The 23,081-nt window shown below is 42.0% G+C and overlaps 1 protein-coding gene across 1 annotated transcript in view; it reads left to right on the forward strand.

Annotated features, from left to right (window-relative positions):
* Positions 1 to 22,050, forward strand: part of ELOVL6 (ELOVL fatty acid elongase 6) — a 79,656-nt gene extending 57,606 nt beyond the window's left edge. The window contains exons 3-4 of the mRNA XM_066186232.1: positions 13,761 to 13,912; positions 15,836 to 22,050. Coding sequence (XP_066042329.1) covers positions 13,761 to 13,912; positions 15,836 to 16,260 — 577 coding nt within the window. The 3' untranslated portion in view covers positions 16,261 to 22,050. The remainder of the gene's footprint in view (positions 1 to 13,760; positions 13,913 to 15,835) is intronic.
* The last annotated feature ends 1,031 nt before the right edge of the window (positions 22,051 to 23,081 follow it).

Below are 23,081 nucleotides of genomic sequence, written 5' to 3' on the forward strand. Positions count from 1 at the left end.
GAATCCTCATGGGCTACTTTAGAAATCCTCAGATGGATTCCTTAATTCCTATGAGATTTTGCACCAAACACAAGGCTTAAGTTGAAAATTGATTTTTATTTTCTTTTTATAGTTGAGCCACAGTCCAAACTTGTTGAAATAAATATCCAAGAACTAGGAAATACTTCTTGAAAGAAAAATATCTCATTGAGTATGCAGCCTTCACAGGTTGCCAGGGAATTTCAACAAAGTCCAGTTATTATTTAGTGATGGTATTGCTGGAGAAGTAACAGCTTTCATCAAGAAATACTGTTCCCTCCATGTGCCAGATGACCAGGAAGCAATAGCAGCACACTGAAGAGCCTGTGAAACCAGGTGATAGGTAATTACTATTGATTAGCTTGTAACTGGCTATTTGGAAGTCAGAGGTGGTACAGGGATGTGTGGGCAGAGCTGGAAAATTATTTTTCATTCTCTGTAAGAAAACAGTTATGTGATTTCCAGCAGTGCGTGGGTACAAGAGTGTCCCTCTGGTGTTCCTCGGGTGATGATTGAGTGCAGCTGCCCTTCAGCCTGACCATTGCTCCCTGCTTATCTCTGCCAAAACCCAGTGGGCCTTGCATAGCTGCTGAGTGCTCTGGGTAAGGCTCTCCATGCAAGCGTAACTCTTTTCACTTTCACCAGTTATCTTCCCTTCTGTTGCACAGACTACTGGTAGGGAATTAAACCCAGCATTATTTTTTTTCTACTGTGTTTTTTAAGCAGCGCAAGTTCTTCCACCAGCTCACAAAGCCTCACTTAGTGATTATTTCTTTTTGTGCTCTGCCCTCGGGATTGTCTGAGTATAGCTTTTCCCAGTCATAAGGAAAGCAGATCTGGAGAATTAAACTACATTTATTCAGGCACCGTGAGGAGAGGCTGGAAAGCAGTACCTGTGGTAGATTGACTTTTATCCGCACATACAAATAAGCCTTACGAGTAGTAGTTGCAGCAACTGGCAGAATTGTTGAGGTTGCCACTTTAGCAAGGGAGAATCAGATGGATTTTCCTCTGCTGTGGTGTTAATGTGATTAAACTCTCCAGATGACAGTGTCCATTGATCGGGAGCCCTGCAGAGATGTCACTGTTTGGGTGTGCTTAATGAGGTCCCTAGGGAGGGAAAGAAATAAGTTAGGTCTGACTTTCCTTACAGTTTTGTCAATAAAAAGGACAAAGTAATGGTTTGGGGAGCCAGGTGAGTTATGACTAAGAACTCTGCCAACAAGAGGGAAGGGCTGAAGGGAGTGGCCCCACACTGAGGGATTTATTGCCAGGAAGAAAAAAAAGGCTGATGCAAGATGCACAGTATCTGCCCTCACTTGGAAACCACAGAGCGAGCCATCACATTAGACTTCATTACCTTCCCTAAAATTTATCACGTGGGATCCTAACACCACCCAGGCATGCATGCATGCATATGCTTATGGGTCTGTAAAGCTGTACAAACGATGTATTATTTCTTGGAGCCATGTAAAATATTTGCACAATTTCTAAGGCAGTCTGAGCTGGCCTGACTTCACGTTTTGATCCCAACTGAAAACTCAAATGATCTGCAGTGAAAAGCTTTCTAGGAAGGCATCTGAATCAGTGCAGTAGACAGGTCTGAAAAACAAGGCTTGTGTGCTTGGTGCAGTGGTAGGGGTCTTTTTTAAAAGTGAAAGGGGAATTCTCTCAAATTTGCTTTGGGATTTTGATAGGACTGAGCCCGAACCTCAAAGAATGAATGAGTTTATGCAGCAAGAAGTTTTCTGCCAAAAGGATTGATAATAACTCCAAAGATCAGCTCAAGTTGTGCTCACACACATGGTCCTGAGAGCCAGAGAACCTCATTATAAAACACTTCCAGTACTGCTAACCAGCAGATTTTAGGATAAGCAAGCACCATACTGAAAAAAAGTTGTTATTCCTTATCTTCCCCTATTCCTACTTTTTTTTTTTTAACATTGCTGTGGCTTGGACATCACCCTGAATGAGTATCCTTCACCTTCAAGTCCTGTTAAGAAGGATTGTGTGGATGAACTGCAAGATCAATTTGTTCTCCTTCCCAGTAAGGAAACCATCAGGGGGAGAGGCTGAGGAGCAGCAAAACATCAGAAGGAGGGTTTTACTGCTGGGGCTTGTTAAATTCTTGGTGTTCTCATGCCCTTGCATTTGTATACATTTTGGAGGGACCCATGTCTGTTACTCAGAGCAGTGGATTATACAGTTTGTAATAAACCTAATGTACCTAACACAGCATTGCTACAGTTCCTGCTGCATTCTCAACTGTGGCCTGTGTACTTCCAAGCTTTTGAGTCAGTCCTGGGATTTTCTGTCACCCTGTAAAGGGCCGCATTTGAAACAAGATCCAGCAGAGATGCCAACCGCTGTCTTAAATTCCTTTTCAGTGGCTTCTTAGAGCAGAACAGCTGCTCAGAGCCACATTTTGAACTCTAGTGCCAAGGCTGGCTGGAAAGGCTCCTACCTTTCCTGGTCTTCTTTTTCCCCACTATGAATGAGAGCAATAAAATCATGTCATTAAGAAGTGGAGGAGAGACTATTTAGCTGCATCATTCATGTGTCCAGGCAAATGGCATGGCCATGGAGCCAGCCAGAGCAGCACAGAGGGCTGGGCAGCAAGGCACAGGAGACAGTACCTGCTTGTGGGATCGGTGGAATGATAGGATAGCTCCAGCAGGAGAGGGCTGGAGCTCACTGTGGGATGCATGGATACAGGAACTTAGAGCAGAGGAGAGCAACAGAGAATGCCCATTGCTAGTAATCACATTCACCTCCCCAAAGAAAGTGAACATTTTCAAATAGTGCATTTCTTCTCCTCTCTCAGCTGGAGAGGTAAAATTACAAGTGAGAACAAAGGCATTAGTCATTACAAGCTTTCAGGCAGTTTAGGAAGTTAAAGACATTTTCTAGACTGAAACATTTGTGAAAATTGTGCTCTTAATTACAATAGTTTAGTCATTTTATAGATACCTTGCAGCCTTTCAGACATATGGGCTGAAGGAGATGAGTTTTGTGTTCTTTTTAAAGAATGAGATTAACATAAGTGCTCTTAAATGACTGTTACGTTAATTTTTGAAAAAGTGCTTTTAAAGGTGTTCAGTTATCGTAAGAAAAAAGCATATCATGGAACCAAGGTGCTTATTCCGTATTTTTTTCTTTTTCTGGCATGTTGTCAGAAAATAAATAATCCCAAATAAAGGAGAATAAATAAATAAATAATCCCAAATAATTTTATCTATAGGCTAGGCCTTGGAGGACGCAGGCATGAGGGAGTTGTTCCTGTGCTTTCAATTATCTGCTGCAACTGAATTATAGTAACTGAACACATGATTGTCTAAACACAGTTAACAAGGGGTAAAATATGGTGGCACAAGGCTCCTTCTTTGTTTTTACAATTTTACACTAAAATTACTAGATATAGAATGAGCATGTAAATAGTTACCATAGTTAATTGGCACCAGAGAAAACTTGGTAACATTTTTTCACATCTGTGCCCAAAATTACTTTTCTTAAAGGAAAATGTGAGAAAATTCTAGCCACTCTGGGTTTTTTTAGGTTTTTTTTCCAGAGAAATGCAAACAATATAGAGAAGAAAGGAGTTCAGCTTGGGTGGTGCTCGGTAATGTTACGATAGTCCTAAAGCCCAAACATACAAAAAGAAGCATTGCATCCTCTGAAAGACTGACTTCAAAATAATCAGATTTTTTCATTTTACTGTGAGAGTTTAGGTTTCTGTTTTTGTCCATCGTTGACTCACTGGTTCTGTCTTCAGGCTTTTCCTTCATAGACTTGGCTGGATAGGGGCCTTTTAAAAATGGATTTGCTACATACTCCGTTGCTGCTGAATAGGATTAACACTCCATTTTTGTAGTTTTATCAATTGAAGGCATAAGTAAAGGAGAGCAGGAGTTTTTAAGAATATTGGCATTAAAATTTCCACCTCACCTTTGTGTCTCCTCATGTCACAAGGAGTTAAGCACCCCATCATGGATTTGAATCCATACCTGATTTTATTCCGAGGAGTTCACTGGTGCAAAACAACTACAATAGTTAAAACAACTGCAAAACTTCTGTGAGGGAGAACATCCAAGTATTTTCACCTACAGTTAAGGTCAGTTGCTGCAGTCTGGTCCTATGCAAACTCAATGGGAACGAGGTAAAAGCATGGATACTCTTGAAATTCACTTTGTAAGTTCACATTCTCTGTCATGTCTGTCCAGCTGTGTCAGGCCAAATCTACCCTCGTGTCTGCCTAACGTATTTTCCTACGGGAAAACAGAGGGAAAGCAAGGGTCTGACTGCATCTGTGGAAGGCACATCTGGTGTTCAGGCTAGGTCAGAACGTTTTCAGCTGTTGGTGTTTCTAGGACAGCACAGCTTTGTAAATTTGCACTGTATGTCTCTGCACATCACTCTGTATTTTTAGATCTTGAAAGTGTACTGCCAAAATATCAAATGTACAAGCAATGAAGTGTTGTTAAGAGGTGTCCCAATAGCTTTTATGTCTATAAACTATTTATCTTGAAAGATATAGGTGTACCTTAGGTTACTAAGATGAAGGACTTTGGACTTGAAGGTTTAGAGAACTTTAAAAAAGGAAAAGAAAATCTGCAGTAGGTCAAGGGACTCTGAAGATAATTCCTCCTATGGGAATGTGTCTACTGTTTTTTCAACTATAATGTTTTCACTGATACAGAGTGAGGTCAGACCTCTTTCTGCTTACATCAAACAGACCTCATGGGTAGGGCACTGAACCAGAACTCAGATTCACAGAATAACCTGAGCTGGGAGGGACCCACAAGGATCAAGTCTAACTCTTAAGAAAATGGCCCATACGGGGACTGAACCCACAGCCTTGGACTCATGAAGTTGCACATCATTTCTTACCCCAGCTCGGACACAGATTTTTGACAGGACAGTTAAATTTCAGATTGCCTCACCTCTCTGTCTTTGAAATGGGTTTTTTTGCTTAACCACCTTACAAGGCTATCACATGAGTAAAGGCCGTAAAGTTCTGTGAGGAATTCATCCATACAATGTTAAGGGCCTTGGAGATGCCGTCATGGACAGAAGTTTAAAGGAAGTTACCTGAATAGACCCCAGCTTACGAACAGCTTTGTACCTAGCAGTTCTTCACACAGCAATGTCTGACCCAAAGGAATGGCTGGCCTGAGTATTATTTAGGTTGAGAACTCTGGGATAGCCCAGGCTGGAGGTGGTAGGTCTTGGCTGTTGGAAAGCAGAGAAGACCAAGGTTTTGAAATGGCAGAGGAAGGTCTGCTCTGTGGAGAGAATGGAGATGTTCATATGAAGTGGATTCAGTGAGGAGGCAGACCCTTCTGAGGAGGTACCTGGATCGGTTCTAGGAGGCAAAACAGAGTGCTTTACAAATGTCTTAAAACAACAGCCTTTCTGCAAGAACAGGTCTCCCTCTTCATGACTAACCTTAGCATTGCTTGAAAGCACTTTGGAAATGTTGAAAGACGATGAAACAATAGCCTAATTACATTCATTTTCTTTGCCATTTCTTACAAAATAACAGTTGGCCTGAGTTCACCAGCTGTGATTTGAATAAGTGTCTCTTTAGGATTTCAAGGTAACTCGTTGTTAAGAAGTCCTGTCTTTTAAATGCTTATAAAACAACTCAAAAATACTACATTTAGAGTTAAGAGTGACCAAATCCATACTCAATACCGTTCTTTTTCAGACTTTTTTGTGAGTACCATATCGCTGTGTATCCTTCACTGACCAAGAAACTGGTTAATTTAATTTGGAAAGTTAAATGTTCTCCCACAAACCTAGTGAAATATTTTTAATAACTAGGCATAGACTTACAAAGCTGGTTCTTCTAGTCAGTTATTAATACAAATTAATATTTCATAGAGGTTGCCCTTGTGTCACACTGACCATTTAGGATGCAGGGTGCCAGATCCTTTTCCAGGCTGCTTTTCTGTGAGTTTCATGGACTCATTATTTTGCACTGACTTAAAAACAGATCTCATTAACTCTGTGAAATCAAAATAAAAGCATTAATTCCATGTAGGTCACTATCTGGCACAACAGTCAAACGATAGCTTTCAGTCACTGGTCACATTTCAGTCATGCTTAATGATCAGCTTTTCACCGTACAGTAGAAATATCATGATTTTGCAATCAAGGATAAGCCATATAGTTTCTACACCTGTGTAAATACAGGAAGATCCAGGACTTTGGGTAATTCATGGAATTTATGTAACTTAAATTTTCTTGAATACCATCAAGAGAAACTAAGACAGGAGTCACGTCTAAGATAGCATTTAGGTGGTCTGACAACCTTTTCGTGACACTAAATATTAAGATTTTCATAGGCATAATTGATTCCCTCTCTCTTTTAGAAGATCTGTTCCATCTGGAAAATTCAATTTTTTTTTTTTTTTAATACTGCACCATCATATATTGCACATTGCCCAGTGAATTTGGTACTGCTCCTCCCTTCCCCTTACAGAGCTGGCCAGATGTGGACAAATATGCCCATCAGTGGAAAAAAATCACAACGAGACTTTAGAGGTGATTCATATAAAAAAAAAGAAGTAGAGGAACAGGTGCGATGAAATCTAACCAATCCACAAACCCAAGAGCAGCTTGGGTGTCAGAAATCAGATCAAAACATTGCAAATTCTGGTGGGTTGTGCTGCTCCTTTGCCATGTTCCTGCACATGCCAACCCCCCAGGAAGTGGGGCCCACAGGACTCACATTCTCTCTCAGTGATATCCTGTAAACATGTGCCCATGGACACAAAAGTTTAAGGAAACTTAAATAGCCAGGAAATGTATTTCTCATTTGTCCTTTGCTTCAGTACGCTGGAAGGTTGATGTGTGACCAGGTTTTTCACCCTCCCCTCCCATGGAGGAAGGAATGCTCTCTCTGTCAGACAGGCTCTTAGGGAGGCTACTCTTGTGGTCTTAATTAATTTCCCAGCCTTGAAACAGTCTGGCACATCTGTCCACAAAAGCTTTTGGAGCAATAGGCTTTGAATAAGCACCCAAATACCAGTAAAAGTCAATAGGGTGTTGGTCCATAATTCTGGTCAGCACAAACCAGACCACAGTGTATCCTTTCCTGATTTGTCCTTACCCTAATAAATGCTTTAACCTGATAAAATGATTTATCCCTTTTGATATTGCTCAACTTTAAAAAGAAACTATCCTCTCTATAGCCACATCCTGAGAGAACTGAAAAAAGTGCAGTTTTTGGTTTTGGGTTGGGGTTTTTTTTGTTTTTGTTTTTTGTTTTTGTTTTTGTTTTTTGTTTGGGTTTGTTTTTTTTTTTACTGATGTTGAGGCCACACTCCCATAAGCATTCTGATTCTACTGGTAAAATTCTGTTTGACAGTCTTCTCTTTCTGCCATTATGGTTAGCAGTTTCGCAGAGTACTCTGCTCCTAGGGGACATGAAACCACCACAAAATATAGAGACCAGTTTTAGATTAGGAGCAGGCCAATGGTTCATTAAATCTTCCTCTTTCCCACTGGGCTGATAGTATAATCACCACAGCAAGAGCAATGCAGCAAGCACACTGTGATCTGACTAGTAGTTTAGGTTTATCTTTCTACAATACAGCTGTAAATATATATTTAGTATGTGGTGGCCATGCAAATGCATGTTGCCAGAACTCCTGCCCTATTTGCCAAGTAGGACCTGTCATCATGTCCTTCCTCCCTGGAACAGGCCATTTCCCAATACTGCTCTGCCAACTTTCTCTGTACTCACCTAGGAAAAAATAATACAAACTTGGAAAAGACTCTTTCCTCTGTGGGTTGGCAAGTGCCCCCTTCAATGCCTGCATGCTCTGGAGGTCCCCCAGTGTCTACTGAGTCAGAAGAACTACCATTCCTTCTCATGTGGCCAAAGCAGGGTCTTAGGGGAGACAGATGGAAATCTCCTACAAACAGTTTAATTTCCAGTAACAAAAGCTGTCAGTTTCTTAAGAAATCACCTAGCCCTGTCTCTTCTGTGTTATCTTTGTGGTGCACATCTCAGATGGGCTGGTACTCTCGAACTGCAGAAGAAAAGTGTGATTGGAATGAAGCTCACCCTTACCAGGTGGAGAAGAAAAACTGTAAATACTTCCAGAGAACTGCAAAACAAGCCTACCACTCGTGGAAAAATTGCTTTGTTACAAACTTATTTTTAGGAATGAGTTAAAAAGCACAGCAAGGGAATGACTGAATGTTGTGAGATGTTCTTTGACATGGAGACGCACCCACCTTGGTACATGGTGCTTGGTAATACCAGGAGTTCCTGAGTTTCTTTACTCTTTTAACATCTGTACTGTTGGGGAGTTCAGCAGTGCTTGATGAAGCTGCATTTCTTTTCAAGAAAATTATTTCTGAGTGTTGTTTCTTACACATGCTTCCTCCCTGCATTTTCCCAGTATCAGTTCATTAGTTTGTGTGTGTTCTGTTGCTTGGCTAAGCACAGAAATACTTTGCTGCCCCTTTTTACAGATACTGCTGTCTCTAGGTGTGCTCTCAGGGCTGCCTTGCTGCTTTGGAACTGACAGACTCTGGTCACTGTACTTACCACATTCCTGTGCTGACCCAGCATTTGCAGTGCAACTCCTTCCTCTTTCCTGAGGACTGTAGGATTTAAATCAAAAGGGCACAGAAAGGCCATTTTATTATGTTATGAGAAAGCTCTTCAGCAGCAGAAGGGAAGCTTGGAATGACTTCCAAAGTACTGCTGCTGACCAGAACAGGAAGGTGAACATGGTTTGATTTGTCATGAAAGAAGGTGTAGGAAGCTCCACATCTTCACCTGCTGCCCTTTAGACATTTCAGAGTGCTCCCTCTGTAAATATTTCACATGCTAAAATAAAAAATAAAACAGCTAAAGAACCTGCTTCCCCTCTTTTTTTGATGTTACGCTACAAGCAGGCTGTGTCCGTGTGGTCATCTCAGCTGCTTTCCCAGGACCACTGTCTGCTCGATGTGGCTTTCACGAAGGACGGCGTTGTGCTTTTTGCCATAGCCTTGTGCTTCCAGGGCACAGACTTACCTGCCAGAACACCTTTGAGTCACTTTGTAAGGAGGTTGGGGCAGAATTAATATTTTTTTTCTTTTCCAGCTGGGCCTCAGGCTAGGAACTGGAGCTGGACCTGTGGGAGGTCTGTCTGGGTGGTCAGCTGGCTCACTGCTGGACTAGCCCAGCACACCCACAGCACACTGTAGTCCAACACCTCAGAAACTGGTTGAACCAGCTGGGCACTGCATATATAGATTACGTGGTTTGTTTGGTTAAGTTATTTTAAAACCAGAGTAGAGACTTTCCACTCGGTAACTATCCTTTAGGACATGTGGCTATATTCCATGCTGCACTTCTAAATTTGTTCTTGGAAGTCACATTCCCTGCAGATCTGTTCTGCAGTGTTGATCCTGGATTGGGGTGTCCAGAGGTGTCAGGAGCCAAGTGCAGGGATAGGTCTCAATAGAAAGCAGCCCTAGCAAAAACAGGCAATGACCTCCACTGTGAGGAGCAGCTGAGCCTGCTCCAACGCCAGCTGGGGTTGGACTGAAGGCTTGAGGTACCTGCTACTCACATGGGCTTTTGACGAACAAATACTTCACTCCCTACTGGCAGGTAGGATGGAGACAGCAGAAAGTAGCAATAGGCCTTATACAATAACACCTGCGTTGTCTTCCCATCAGCCAGCTCTCCAACTCTTCTTAATTCTGCAGCTAAGCCGTGCATGGGATATGTTTTGTGGCCCTCTGAGTACTGGATTTCTGTGGCCAGGTTTTGGTAGCAGGAGGACCATTGCTCATCCCCCTCCTCCCCTCGCCACTTGGGAAGAGGAGGTAGAGAATTCAGGAGTAAAGTTAAACCCACAAATAAGAGAAGATGGGGGGTGTTTTTAAGATTCAGCTTTTATTTCTGATTATGCTACCCTAATTTGGTTGGTAATAAAGTCATTTCCACAAGTTGGCTTTGTTTTGCCCTTGATGGTGACTGATGAGTGATCTCTCTCTGCCTTTATCCCAGCCCAGGAGCCTTTTGATATATTTTCTCTCCCCTGTCCAGTTGCGGAGGGGACTGATGGAGCAGCTTTAGTGGGCACCTGGCATGCAGCCAGGGTCAACCCAACAACCCCTGTTTGAAAACAAGTTTGAGAGGGAAAAATACTAGTTTGTATTTTACTTGTGGATATATTTTGATCATACAATGGACAGTAAAATATCAGTTGGGCATTTTTTAACTTACAGAGAAGTCACTGCCTGAAGGGAGGAGAATGTAGGACATTTTGAGCCCGAATAGATAAGAAAGCTGCATTAGATGGTGCAGTTTGTTTCTGATCAGTCTCTCTAGCTTTAAAAGACTGTAATTGTACAGTAGTTCACTGCTACCTTATTTTGAAAATCCCTGCAGATGATTCCCACCAGATAGACTGCTTTGGTAAGCAGTTCATTTCAATACCTCACAAAAGCTACAGCAGAGAGCAGGGTGAGGACAGAATGAAGCAGAAGTAATTTACTGAGTAAGCAATGTCATCACTCTGCTGCACATCATGTCTTTGCAAGATAGAAATTTCCTGGTTGATTTTACCTTACAGTACAAACAAGATCAAGTGGCAGAGGCATAAAAAGCAGTTCTTAGTTCTCTGGCTCCAAGACATTTGCATGCATGCATTAGATCTTTTTCAGTCTCAGGTGGCGCATACTTGTTGGCAAGGTAGTGGTTTGGCATGCAGCACTTCTTATAAGCAGCTACCTGCTCATGGTGTCTATTTAGGTAATTGAATCAGTTACTTGGAGTTTGCTATCCTTCTTTTGCATAAAGCCTTCCATGGTGAATTGTGTGAAAATGTACCTTGGTTTCTGCTGATAAAAAAATAGAGATTAGTCTGAGTCACACCATGTACAGCTGTAACTGGGGTCACTTCAAGAGTCGTGGAACTAGAGGAAGCTGCCATCCTGTGGAATTGTAGAAAAGTGTGTGAGTGGGAATCATCATGTGTGTGCTCCAAGGGGAGCTCTGTAGTAGTTGCTAAATGGAAAGACTGGCAGAATTACATCAATATTATCTCAAAAACAGCAAAGGGACACTGTAATCCCCACCAGACTCTGTGGCTCTGTTATCAGTCTAGGTTAGATCCCTGGGTGGGACACACACACCCAGTGTCCATACCCAATCACTGTTAGATCATGTTTGACTGTTGCTCAAACAAGTGTTCTTCTCATTGGTGTTTGTGTTCATGGCACAGAATTCTCTTTGGTTTTAAAACTTAAGGAGCAAACAATTTGTTAGACCAGCAATACAGCTTCTTTATAGAGAAAGACATATTGCTTGCAGCTGTTTGATTTCATTATTTAAAATTTCCCTTTCTCCCCCCATTTTAATGTCAGCACTGAGATACTTGCTAATGGGAGAACCAGTGTATCATTAGGTATTCTGCCTGATCTTCCTCCACCCAGTTTTGCAACCACCCAAAACATAAGAGCAGGCAGCAGCATGCCCTGGCTAGCCTGAGTTTACTGCCTCAGGATGTCATCAAATCACATCTCTGTAAGGATCTTCTGTCTTCCTGGGAGTGAGAAATCCAGCTCCTGAGAAGAAAAAAAAAAAAAAAATGAAGGGGAAAAAAAAAGTGTGTGTGGGGGGGGGATGTTTTAAACACCAAAGAGAAGACACAAAATAAGTTGCACCTCATTTCAAAACTCTTCCTGCAGGTTTTGGCACTCTCTGCTGAGTTAAAATGACTGATGCCTGAAAGACTTGGGAAAAGTGTGCTGAGAGAGCATTTCTGGGAGGAAACAACCCTACATGGAGAGGATGCACTATGAGCTGTGTAGATGCTGAGAGCACTGCACTGTCTCCTCTGCATGAAGTGGTGGGTGTACGTGAGAGACTGCAGTGGCTCTCTTGCCTAAGCCTGGGAATATGTGCGTTGCTTTGGGCAATGCTAATGGGCAACATAGACTCAGCTAAACTTCTTCAGCACACCTGAAAACCACAGCAGGGTGGTTTTTTACTTGCTCATAGCACAAGGGGCCTCATCTGGCAGCAGAGCCAATGCGCAAATACCACTTGGCAAATAGCAGATAATAATAGTAGCTTTGTAAGTGCTCACAGTCTGAGTTTCCTGATTGCACAGTGAAACCTCAGGCATCAGAGGGTAATGGTGCAGGAGCCAGGATGCAGCACTTCTCCATGGGTATGACCTGGCTGTAGAGCCCCATCTGTGATGCTGCTGACAGCCCAAAGAGCAGCAGGCACTGTGGCACTCCTGTGCTGCGTGTTCTGTGCAGTGGACAGGGGAGAGCAAGCTGCATTTGTTCCTTATAAGCAGGCAGATTTGACTGGGTGTATCAATGCTACAGATGTGGAAATCTAAGTATTCTGTGCATATTATATATGTTAGGTAGCAGTTTCTATATGCAGTAGGCTTACTAGAACCATCTAGTCTGACCAAGTACCATAAAAACTGCCATTGAACTCAGCTTTTGAGGCTGCCTTGATGATTTTAAAATATGTTTTTTTACAGAATACTGACTGCACAAGACAAGGACAATTAACAGGGAGTCTATAACTTCAGGGGAACTGTTCCTTCTTTCACACACTTTGCATAAATGGCAGCTTGCATTACCCACATGTGTTTATACATCAGTTTTAGGTGGCTTGTTTTGCCTGCTGCCATGTAATAATCACGAAAGACAATGAGGCAGAGTGGGAACCAGGTTAGGTCAAGGTCACAAAGAAGTTAGAGGGAGAAAAGATGGAGCTGGGTAGAGGGATGAGGACGTATGATGTAGACATAAAGTAAGATATACGCAACCCCAAAATAGATTGAGTCTGTCTTTGCTTAATTTCTTTTTGAAAGCTACTTCCTTCACCCAGTACTCATCACAGCTTCTGTGGGGACACCATCCTACAGTGGTAGACAACAGGCAGGCATGTTCTTGCCATAAAACAATGAGACAAAACTCCTTCTGCAGAGTTCCTTGCTGGTGAGACAGAAGCCTTTGTTCCTGATAAGAGCTGGATGTCAACCTATCCCCTCTGTAATTGCACTAATTAATACTGTTACAAATCTCTTGAAGTTTCTCATTAACAGAACACTGTTACCTTGCATTTCACTTTGATGAGGTGAAGGTGAATCAGCTGTTCACAGCTTGATTTAACTACCTTTTCCCACTGTTAACCATGACCTGTTAAGGGATGAAGTCAAACATCTGCACCAAAACACTGGCTCTGACTGAGATTCCTCATCAAAATCGGTGTGCCCTACCTGAGAATGGCTGTGCTCAGAGCTCCTGTGGATGTAACAAATACAGGGAGAGATGAGAGAAAACTCTGAGGAAACCAGAAGAGTGAATTGGTCCTGATTAAGTTGCTAATTCCGCATTTTATCAACTCATTTCCTGTAGTTTCCCAGCCATCAGTATCAAAATTCTGCATGTTGTTTTGAGCTGAAATAGATGTTTCCCTGCTCCTGAAAACTGAAGGATCATTCCTGTGCTAAGGAAATAAAAACACTGATGTTATCGTTCCAGACTTTTACCAGGGGATGTGGCTGCAGTCCAATTTACAGGTCTGAGTTCAGAGTAACTTCCTAGAACCCAACAGAGTTTCTCCAACTTTCAAGCTGTCTCAAACTTTTTATTTCAGCACAGTTATGGCCTTTTCCTCATAATGATTTGAAGTGAATGCTTGTAGATTTCAAATGTCCACTGACCTTTTCTAATTTTCTCTTTTTGTTTTAAAGTATATTCGGTGCTGTTCGAACTGGTGCTTATATGCTGTACATTTTGATGACCAAAGGCCTGAAGCAGTCAGTGTGTGACCAGAGTTTTTACATTGGACCTGTCAGCAAATTCTGGGCATATGCATTTGTGCTAAGCAAAGCACCTGAACTAGGTGGGTACCCTCTCTCTCTCTCATATGCATTTGTGTATTTTTAGAGAAGAAGTGTCCATGCAGGATGCACAAGAAGGGTCTCATCACTGTCAAAATTCCATTTAAGTTTCAGAAAAACTGAGTAAGCATAACCAGCCCCAAACTGCATGTTTTAGTCTCTAGAGGTCAATTTCAGCTTGCCTGAAGTTAGATCTAAGTGCAGCTGAATAAGACCTTTCCCAGCCTAGGAATAAACTGCAGTGATTATACACAGCAGGGCAGTCAAGAAGTAAAAGCAATCTGGTCCATACCTCTTCCCGAACTACTTGTAGGCAAATAGGAGTGGTATAATTGGCACATCCTGTGGCTACAGAAGCGGAGGTGGGCTGTTGCAGCCGTGCCAGCAAAAAGCTTTGAGTCAAGCTCTGCTTCCATTCTGCAGCTTTCGTTCTTCAATACACATCTAAGTGTGCAATTATGAACAGTAAGGTGCTTCCTCCCTAGACTATGAAAGCTGTGGCTGACTGCTTCCTCCAAGTAGAAACCAATTTCCCATAATATCCCTAGCTTTTTCAGTCCTGATTTTTATAAACTTATATCTCTCCAGCTGTTTCTTGATAAGGATACTTACGATATACATGTGAAAGCCAACTTGAAAGTCAGTCTTCATGTGTTCTCATCCATGGCTTGTTAGTGTAAGAAAGGGCTGTTTTAATGGAAAGGAGCAGCCCTCCAGCTTTCATTTTGGAGGATACCCTTATTAAACCCCAAAGGACTGCAGTTCTCACTGTGTACAGGTGTGCAGCAAAAATAAGACTTTACCTTTCAGCAGGTAATTTGGTTCAGCAAATTAGAGGATAGCAATTCATCAGCATTAAAACTACAATGAGACAGACACCAGTTGCCTTGCTGTGTCAGAATCCTTTGGTTTCCTGCTGCTTAAATTGCTGCAAACCCACAGAAATGTAGTTGTTAAAAATGAGGAACATCAGCTAAAACTGCACAGCAACAAAAAATTGAACATATGATTACTTATTAAAATATGAGTCAACGTCTTGTGGTTAATGAAGTGAACAGCAGTGTTATGGTTTATTATAGACCTTGTGAAGACAGTGCAGTTTTGCTTCCATCCATGACTTAGGTTTCCTGGGATACTTACACATCAAACTAAGTTCCCAGGTTCAAATCTCAGTGATTCTTTTGGAAACACTGTGTGTATAACAGTGGAAAACAAGTAGCATACATGTATATCCATATATCTAATTGAGATGCTCATTGCAATCATGAGAAGCAGAGGGAAGAAAAAAAGCAAGACAGAGGAATAATATTTACTTTCCTGCAATAGTAAGATGGATTTGCAGAAATCGGATGTGTGTTTCATTATAACCCAAATTTCTTTCTGGAAGCATCTGTTTTGGCATGGTAGGTTGCATATGCAACAGGTTTTTTTGTGTATTACCTCAAAAGGCTGTGCTGGTTTTAACTGGCTTCAGTTTGCACGTAGACAGTTGAATCAGAGGACACTGTGCTGCTTCCTCTAGGTTTTCTGCTCTCTGTCAAGCTGCATTTCTCTTCCAGTCACAGTATATGATTGGCAGGCTCACAGTTAGAGACGATACGTGCACATACCTCACCCCAGGCTTTTGTGGATAACTTTTGCAGCAAAGGGCTACCAAGTAAACCTATGGAGTTTTCAGACAGGGTTATCCATACAGGAAAACATAGATGCATTGGTTTGCTAAAGATTGCATAGGGATTAGAAGCCAAACTGGCTCTCAGAGGGGCTCTCAGATTTAGAGGTGAGGCGGATTTCATGCTCTAAAGTAGTGTATACTCCAGCAACAGCAAAGGGAAGAGAGCACTGCGTTAATTATGGAGTTGTTTGATATGTTTCTCATTTCCTCCCCTCTTTTTTTTTTTTTTTGTGTTTTGTTCTTATTACAGGTGATACAATATTCATTATCCTTAGGAAGCAGAAGCTCATCTTCTTACACTGGTACCACCACATTACTGTGTTACTTTACTCTTGGTACTCCTACAAGGACATGGTGGCTGGCGGTGGCTGGTTCATGACCATGAACTATGGAGTACACGCCGTCATGTACTCGTACTATGCCCTGCGGGCCGCTGGCTTCAGGGTCTCACGCAAGTTTGCCATGTTCATCACCCTGTCGCAGATCACTCAGATGTTGATCGGTTGCGTGATCAATTACCTGGTCTTCTCCTGGATGCAGCAGGGCCAGTGCCATTCCCACGTGCAGAACATCATCTGGTCCTCTCTCATGTACCTCAGCTACTTTGTGCTCTTCTGCCATTTTTTCTTTGAGGCCTATATTGGCAAAACCAGAAAAGAAAGGAAGGTTGACTAGTGGTAGAAGCGAGAAGCCATAGCTCAGGGTCATCAAGAAAAACAAAATTATAAGAAAAAAAAAAAAGGCACAAGGAAACACATATATGTATGGTGCAGCTAAAACTTGGCAGCTTAGGGAAAGTTAGCTTGGTTTAACCCAGTAAGTTTATGATCCTATCATGGTGAGGACTCACTGAATTCTACTCTATCTCAAAGGACTGCTGATGAAAGACAACTTCCTTCTTGTACCTCTCTGCTCTAGAAAAGAAGGAGAAAAGAAGAGAAAAATCAAGAAAAAAGGAAAGAAAAAAGAGAAGAAAAGAGAAATGGAATAATGTTAAGGGGGGAGAAAAAAGTACATTAAATAAGCAGTGTGTTTCCCCAAGGTGGAGGAGAGACTTTAATTCAAAAAAAGAAAAGAGGTTTCTAAATTCTTTCTAATAATTTCTCTGCATCAAAAAAAAGCAGATGTGACAAAAAATATCTGTCTATAATAACAACAAGATTGCAGAATTAAAATCTTTTCCATAGAAGGTTGATACCTTTAGCCAAAATGAAGCCCAAAAATGTGTTTCCTGCATGGAAACTGGCTGAACTCCACACTGTGGTTATGTATGGAAAAGAGAAGAGATTGATTTCTCTGCTATGTGCTCTGCCAGGAGAGCAGATCTGGGACACAGAGTGACCTCCCTCAGAAGGCGGAAAGGAGCAGTACTTTTACAGGAGTTTAATGTGAGAAGATGCACTGTTGCAATACATATCTCAGAGAGTGCATTTTCCAAGTGCATTTTTCAGTTAGAGGCAAGGAATTTCTGCAGCAGGATAAGTCATAGAGGGTTAAATCAATCAATATTTGCTAAATTACCAGGGGCTAATAGCGGAGGGATGTTCAGGAAGGAGAGGGAGACGACTCCCCTCATGAGATTTTTAGGAATTATCCATTACTCTTAATTTAGCCTGCAGCAACACTGAATTAAATGGGGGAAATCGGGAGAAATCGCAGTTAGCGAGAAGAGAGTGATTTATCTGCCCACTGTTTTCAGAACAGAGCCCTGTGGTACAATCTGGATTCTGTGTTTTGCAGACACGAGGATGCCTGCCTGAGTTGGGAGAGGTGGCAGGACTGTGTGACATTGGGTATCACTGTGCTTCTGCATCTGCCTCCTGGGCAGTGCAAAGATGTTCAAAGTGCCCTCCTCTGGTCATGTGGAGATACTACTACAAAACATACTTGGGATAGGTTTTTCTTGAGATTTCTGTAGAAAAAAAATAGTCTAAATGGAGTAATTTTGCTGCAACAGCTTGACTCTAAAGTCCAGAGAGAGTTATCTTTCATTAAATAAATATATCTCTGCAGAATCTGTACTGTAACATTAGACTGACCACTTAAGAAGACACTCTTTCTTCTCTGGAGTCAGCTACAGATTTAAGGAGAAATGTATTTCACTCTGAACCTTAGAGAGTTAGTTGAGAACAGCCATATTCTTTCAAAGACAAGTAGATTGCATTATCTGTGATATTCCAGTCCTTACAAAGCCAAATAAAATGTGTAAAAGTTCCTAGTATTTCAAAGACGCAAGTATGTACACTTGATGTTAAATGTGTTAATGTAGTATTCTAAATTGTAACAGCTAGGTAGTTTAACTAAACAATTAGAAGAACTAGATCAACAAAATAGGGACTGCTGTTCTGCATAGAATATACACACACCTATAACTACACCCATATACACATTCTGTGAATTGTCAACAAGAAAAAACAGCCCAGTGGCAGAGAATCACATTTCCTGGCTAATGCAAAAGATTGTCATTATCTTTCTTGCTTTAATTTGAGATTGTACAGTACAAAGGGGTTTTTTTTTTAATTATGATTTTTAGCTTTAATTGTGCTGTCATTCATGAAACAGAGCTGCTTTAGTATCCTGTTAAGAGATGACAAGGGCTTTCGGTGTCTCATTATATACAAAAGAAAAATAAAGTTACATTCCATATTATGTGAATGGTCTTACAAATCAAAGGCCTTTTCAGGCTCAAATCGTAATTATAACAAGCAGAAAATGAGTTTACATTTGTGTTATTTAAGTTATTGATGTGCTGACATTATTTTATGGTACAAAACATAGCAAAATGTGATATGCAGTAATGAAGCTATGATATTCATTAATAGGACTACTGTATACGTGAAAATATTAGACAAAACCAATTAAATGTGTAAACCATTTTGTTATACAGCTTGGGAGTAGGTAATTATAATGCTGAATAAGCCTTTTTCCTCATGTTTAATTTTACCCTGGCTAAAAAGCAGGTTAAGACCAGTAAAGAGTGGAAAAGGCAAAATTAAAGTTAACTGCAATTAGCTGATAAAGCGTTAGTAAAGCCCACCATTGTGCCATTTAGAGCCTCAGTCCTGTGTGTCTTAAGTCTCTCAGACAGAGCAAGAGGGACTGGAAGTGGTCCAGTGTCTGGAGCTGAAGCTGGAGCAGAAATCTTGGACTCTCTGAAGTCAGTGGAGGCTTTGCTGTGCTTTGAACAGAGCCGGTGTGCCTGACTGCTTTTATCTGAGCAGAGGGGAAGGAGCCCTGCATATCTCCTGTGAATTTGAGGCTTATGGCTCATGACTCAAAACCTTTATCGATGGCAAGTGACATCACAGCATGGCAAGGACTTGTGGCCCAACTTTCACATGGGCATGAGACAGGGTGGGGTTGCAACCAGCAATCTACCCTGTTTAATACTCTGTTTCCCTTAATTGCATAGGATTAAACCCCCACACTTCTAGGTCCTGGATGGCAACGCTGACAATGCCAACACTGATTTCAGCAGAGCAAGAAATCCACCCGCTCTTTCCCTGTCTCCCAAAGACCTCATGGGTATCTCTGCCCTATTTCCAGCACCTGCTCCTCCCCATGCCCACTGCCCTGCCAGACAAGGCTGGGTGTGGGAGAGGCAGCTCCCCTGCTGCCTGGGAAGCGGCTCCAGTGCAGTCACCAGCCCGAGTGACCTCCTCAGCAGGCAGCGCAGATGCACCCCTGCCGTGCAGGGGAAGTTGAGCACCAAAGGCAGGGGGCATCCTGGCAGGTGACTGGGCTGCAGACAAGCATGCTTGTAGGGATGTGGCAGCAGGATCACACATGTAAGGTACAGTGAAAAATTAGGGAACAGTTATTGTCACACTGGGAACTGGCTGTGACACTGCTGTTTCCTTCAGGAAATTATAACATCACATTTACACAGGTCCTGTGGCCCTACTGTACCATTGGGCTTTTCCTGTGAGGTTTTCCACTGGAGACAAATGGGGTGACTGGCATTAAAGAATTTGACAAAAAGGCAAAAAACAGCTGAAACTTTTTCTTATTTTTCTTCTCCTGAAACATACATGCATCATATTTAGACATCACATTTAATCCACTTGCATATACTTAAACAGTGAGCTTGTCAACCCTAATGTAATGACACCTCAACGGTACTCCTGCTGTTCCACCCTTTGAGCCACAAGATACAAACAGAGCTAATTGGGTCCTACTTATTTTCCCTGGCTTGAATCTTGGAGTTGTATTTTCAGATTTTTCTGTCCAGTACCAGAATTCCTTTTCCCCTAATTATTTTAAATTGTGTTGCATTCACGCATGCCATGGGGAACTCGAACCTTATATAAATTTACCAAGGATTATAGGACCTATGACAGCCATGAGAGATGCTAGAAATGCTGTTATGGGATCCACTGTTAAAAGTCAGGAAAGTTCCACTGGTGATGAGATCACTCTGCCAGGGTCAAAGTCTGTGTTTTATGTTTTGATGCATTAATCCAATGTACTGAAATAAACCAGAAAGGTCAGTATGGATGCTTAGGCAGCTGCCAGCAGAATTTGGCTCTTCCTTAACACTACTTCTGTGTAGTGAAGACTTTAGGGAAAATATTTTAAACTAGTTAGTAAAAGAACAAAAGCTTGGATAATTCTGCAGCCTCTTTAAACTGTGCCTGTGATGAGAAGGAAACCCCTCATTCTTACAGACCTTCTGTAACTCAGAGTCACAAATGATTTATGTCTGGGCTCACTGATAAAACCCAAGTTGGAGCAGCTGGCTCCAAAAGAGACCTCTCACCAGCATCTCATAGTAAAATGATACAAGTTTTACTTGCAAGATAAGGGCCAAAGTGTGCAAAGGGAATCACTCAAAAGAGTCAGGCAAGATAGCAGGAATAAAATATTTGGCACAAGTTGCAGGAGAGACACAGAGGGAAATGTATTCCATATCCCAGCACAAAGTATTTCCAGGCTGAACACTCACTCCTTTCCAAGATGAAGAAAGGCAACATGGAAGGAGGGTGGGCTGCACGGTGCCAGGTGCTCAGGATGGGGTGGCTGAAGGAATAAATCTTCCATGTAGGGGTCCCTCCTGCAGAAGTTAATTAGGCAGTCAGTCCCTGAGTGCAAAGGTGGGTCTGTGGATTTGTTTGGAGGAACATCCATAGTCTGATAATTTGTTCAAGTCCTGGGTGTATTTTATTTTTTTCTCGTAAAGTAAAAACTCGGGACATTTTTGATGAAAACAATAGTACCTCATGGTTCAGGCAACATTCAGGTGGTCTCATGCAACAAAGAGCATAAGAGACCAATTATTGTGACCATGAAACAGCAGCCTTTTAACAGTGAGCAGTGCCAGATACAATGCAGTAGTTCTGTACTATCTCTGGTAGTCGTAGCCTATCCTGTACTTCAGAACCAGAAGCAGAAGTATAACATCTTTGTATAGAAACCATAAACACAGACATAAAGTAATGAATATGGCTTTGGTCAAGGAAGAAATCAAAACCAATTTCAGACCATACTGCCTAAGTTGAGGAATTGATCCAATGTCTGCTGAAAGTGAGATTGTTGGTGAGATGTCTAACGACTTCAGGTAGCTTTGCTTCAGCTCACTGGAGCCCAGTTGCAGAGGGTGATGTAAGACCTAAATTCCCTTTTTGCTTAGTGGTGACATGAACCATCTGGGACATTGCTCAGCCCTGAAGTGGGTTTTCAGTCACATTTTCCATCCTAGCATCAGTGAGCCCTCTACAAGGGAGGAATTGTGACTCAGAATTGTTGGTGGGTTTCCACTGGTTTATTTCAATACATTTTCCATTCCGTTTATTTTATTGAAAGCAAATTAAAGGACAAGTCCCTGATCTTGCTATCATGAATGCTCCATTGCAGCCAGTGCCCCACACACAGGCTTTTGCTTACAGGGATAAAGGCATGACCAGGGTCTTGTTACTGACTTAATTTCTAGCAGAGCAAACGCCACAGGGTAGGATTTGATTTCTTAAATCAGCTGTACCAACACAAGTAAGATTGGATCTGCACATTAACTTGACAGCTAAGGGGAACCAGGGCCCTCCCCAGGACATCAAAATGTAAAATGCTGCATGAAGAGGGGTTAGAGTGTATTTCCCAATGAATATAAAATAATACTTCCCTGAAACAGTGACCTTCCTGAGAAATCTCCCTTCTGTCCCATCCTGGACAGCTTCAAACAGGCCTGTCTGCCGAAAAAATGCAGCTCTGATTGACTTATCTTCTTTCTCAAAAAGGGCCACTACATGCTTTAGGCTTTTTGGAGCCTTAAAGCTCAAGCTAGATTTATATTCAGAAAAAGAAAAACAACCTTAATATGTGTACAATAACTAGAAGAGAATAGTATGAGAAATATCTTTATTTTACCATTTTCAAATGGCTATTTCATTACATAAAAGGAAGTTTTTATTTTTATTTTTTTGGGGTATATTGATATTCCAAATAAATTTTAACTTTTGGTTCAAAATAAAATCTGTCTCTGCGTCTTAATAATCTGTAAACATCCATTTTTTTCTCTCTACTGCCACCAAGTCCATCTACTGAAAAAGAGAAGTGGTTCTCCAGATACGAGACTACAGCATGACCACTGTGTCACTTCCCAGCAGATCTCTACCAAGTTCATATTTTTGTGCACCACACAGAAGTGTTGTGGGGTTTCTTCTTTTTACGTGTGTCACATGCATCTCTGTGATGAGAATGCATATCATCTAAGTGCTTAAATGTCCTGATTGTACATGTTTACATTTTGGAAACTCTAATCTTTCTGTCTGTGTAGAAACAGGATCCCTGTCTATCATGGTACCGTCTGTGCAGGGAGACCATGAGAGCAGCGCTTGCCAGTGAGCCCTGCCAGCACTGTGCTGTCACTGCCATACTGATGGCACTGACTGTTCCGCAGTGTCTCTGCACCAGCCATTTTCTGGATAATCCTGTGTCCATTGTTCCCTGAACATCCCAGTTATCCCTCTGCCGGCAGCACAACTTGAGCAGACAGGCACCCCTGCTGAATGACGGACGCAGCGATCCCCACTCTGCTCAGCAAGAGCAGTTCATGGCTTGTTCTGCCCTTACTCTTTTGGAGTTAAGCTAAAGCAGGCTATTAAGGAAAAGCTTTGTTGCCCTATATACACAAAGCAATGAAGTGACTTGCATCTATCACAGGACTAACCAAATTCTGAGGCAAGATCTAAAGTGAAAAATATTTGGGCTGCATCATCACCCTGCTGAACCTTCACCACTCCCCCGCTGGCTGCCAGCCCCACAACAGCTTTCTGAGCAAAGACAGCAAAAGCTGGAGGCAGAGGGAGGAGGGTAAAGTGGACTGGGAAGCCCGAGTGGGGACACATGGGGATGTGAGAGAGCCTGGTGACCTTCCTGAGGATTGGCTTGGGAATCAGCCCAAGGAGCAGTCTAAAAATGAAACAGCAAGAAGAGGGAATTGCACTTACGGACTGGGAAGTGCTGCCCACTGTCTTCGATATTATCACAGGGAGAGTGAAAGA

The sequence above is a fragment of the Chamaea fasciata genome, unplaced genomic scaffold (assembly GCF_029207755.1).
Source record: "Chamaea fasciata isolate MVZ Bird 193981 ecotype frontalis unplaced genomic scaffold, bChaFas1.0.hap1 SCAF_6, whole genome shotgun sequence".
NCBI lineage: Eukaryota > Metazoa > Chordata > Aves > Passeriformes > Sylviidae > Chamaea > Chamaea fasciata.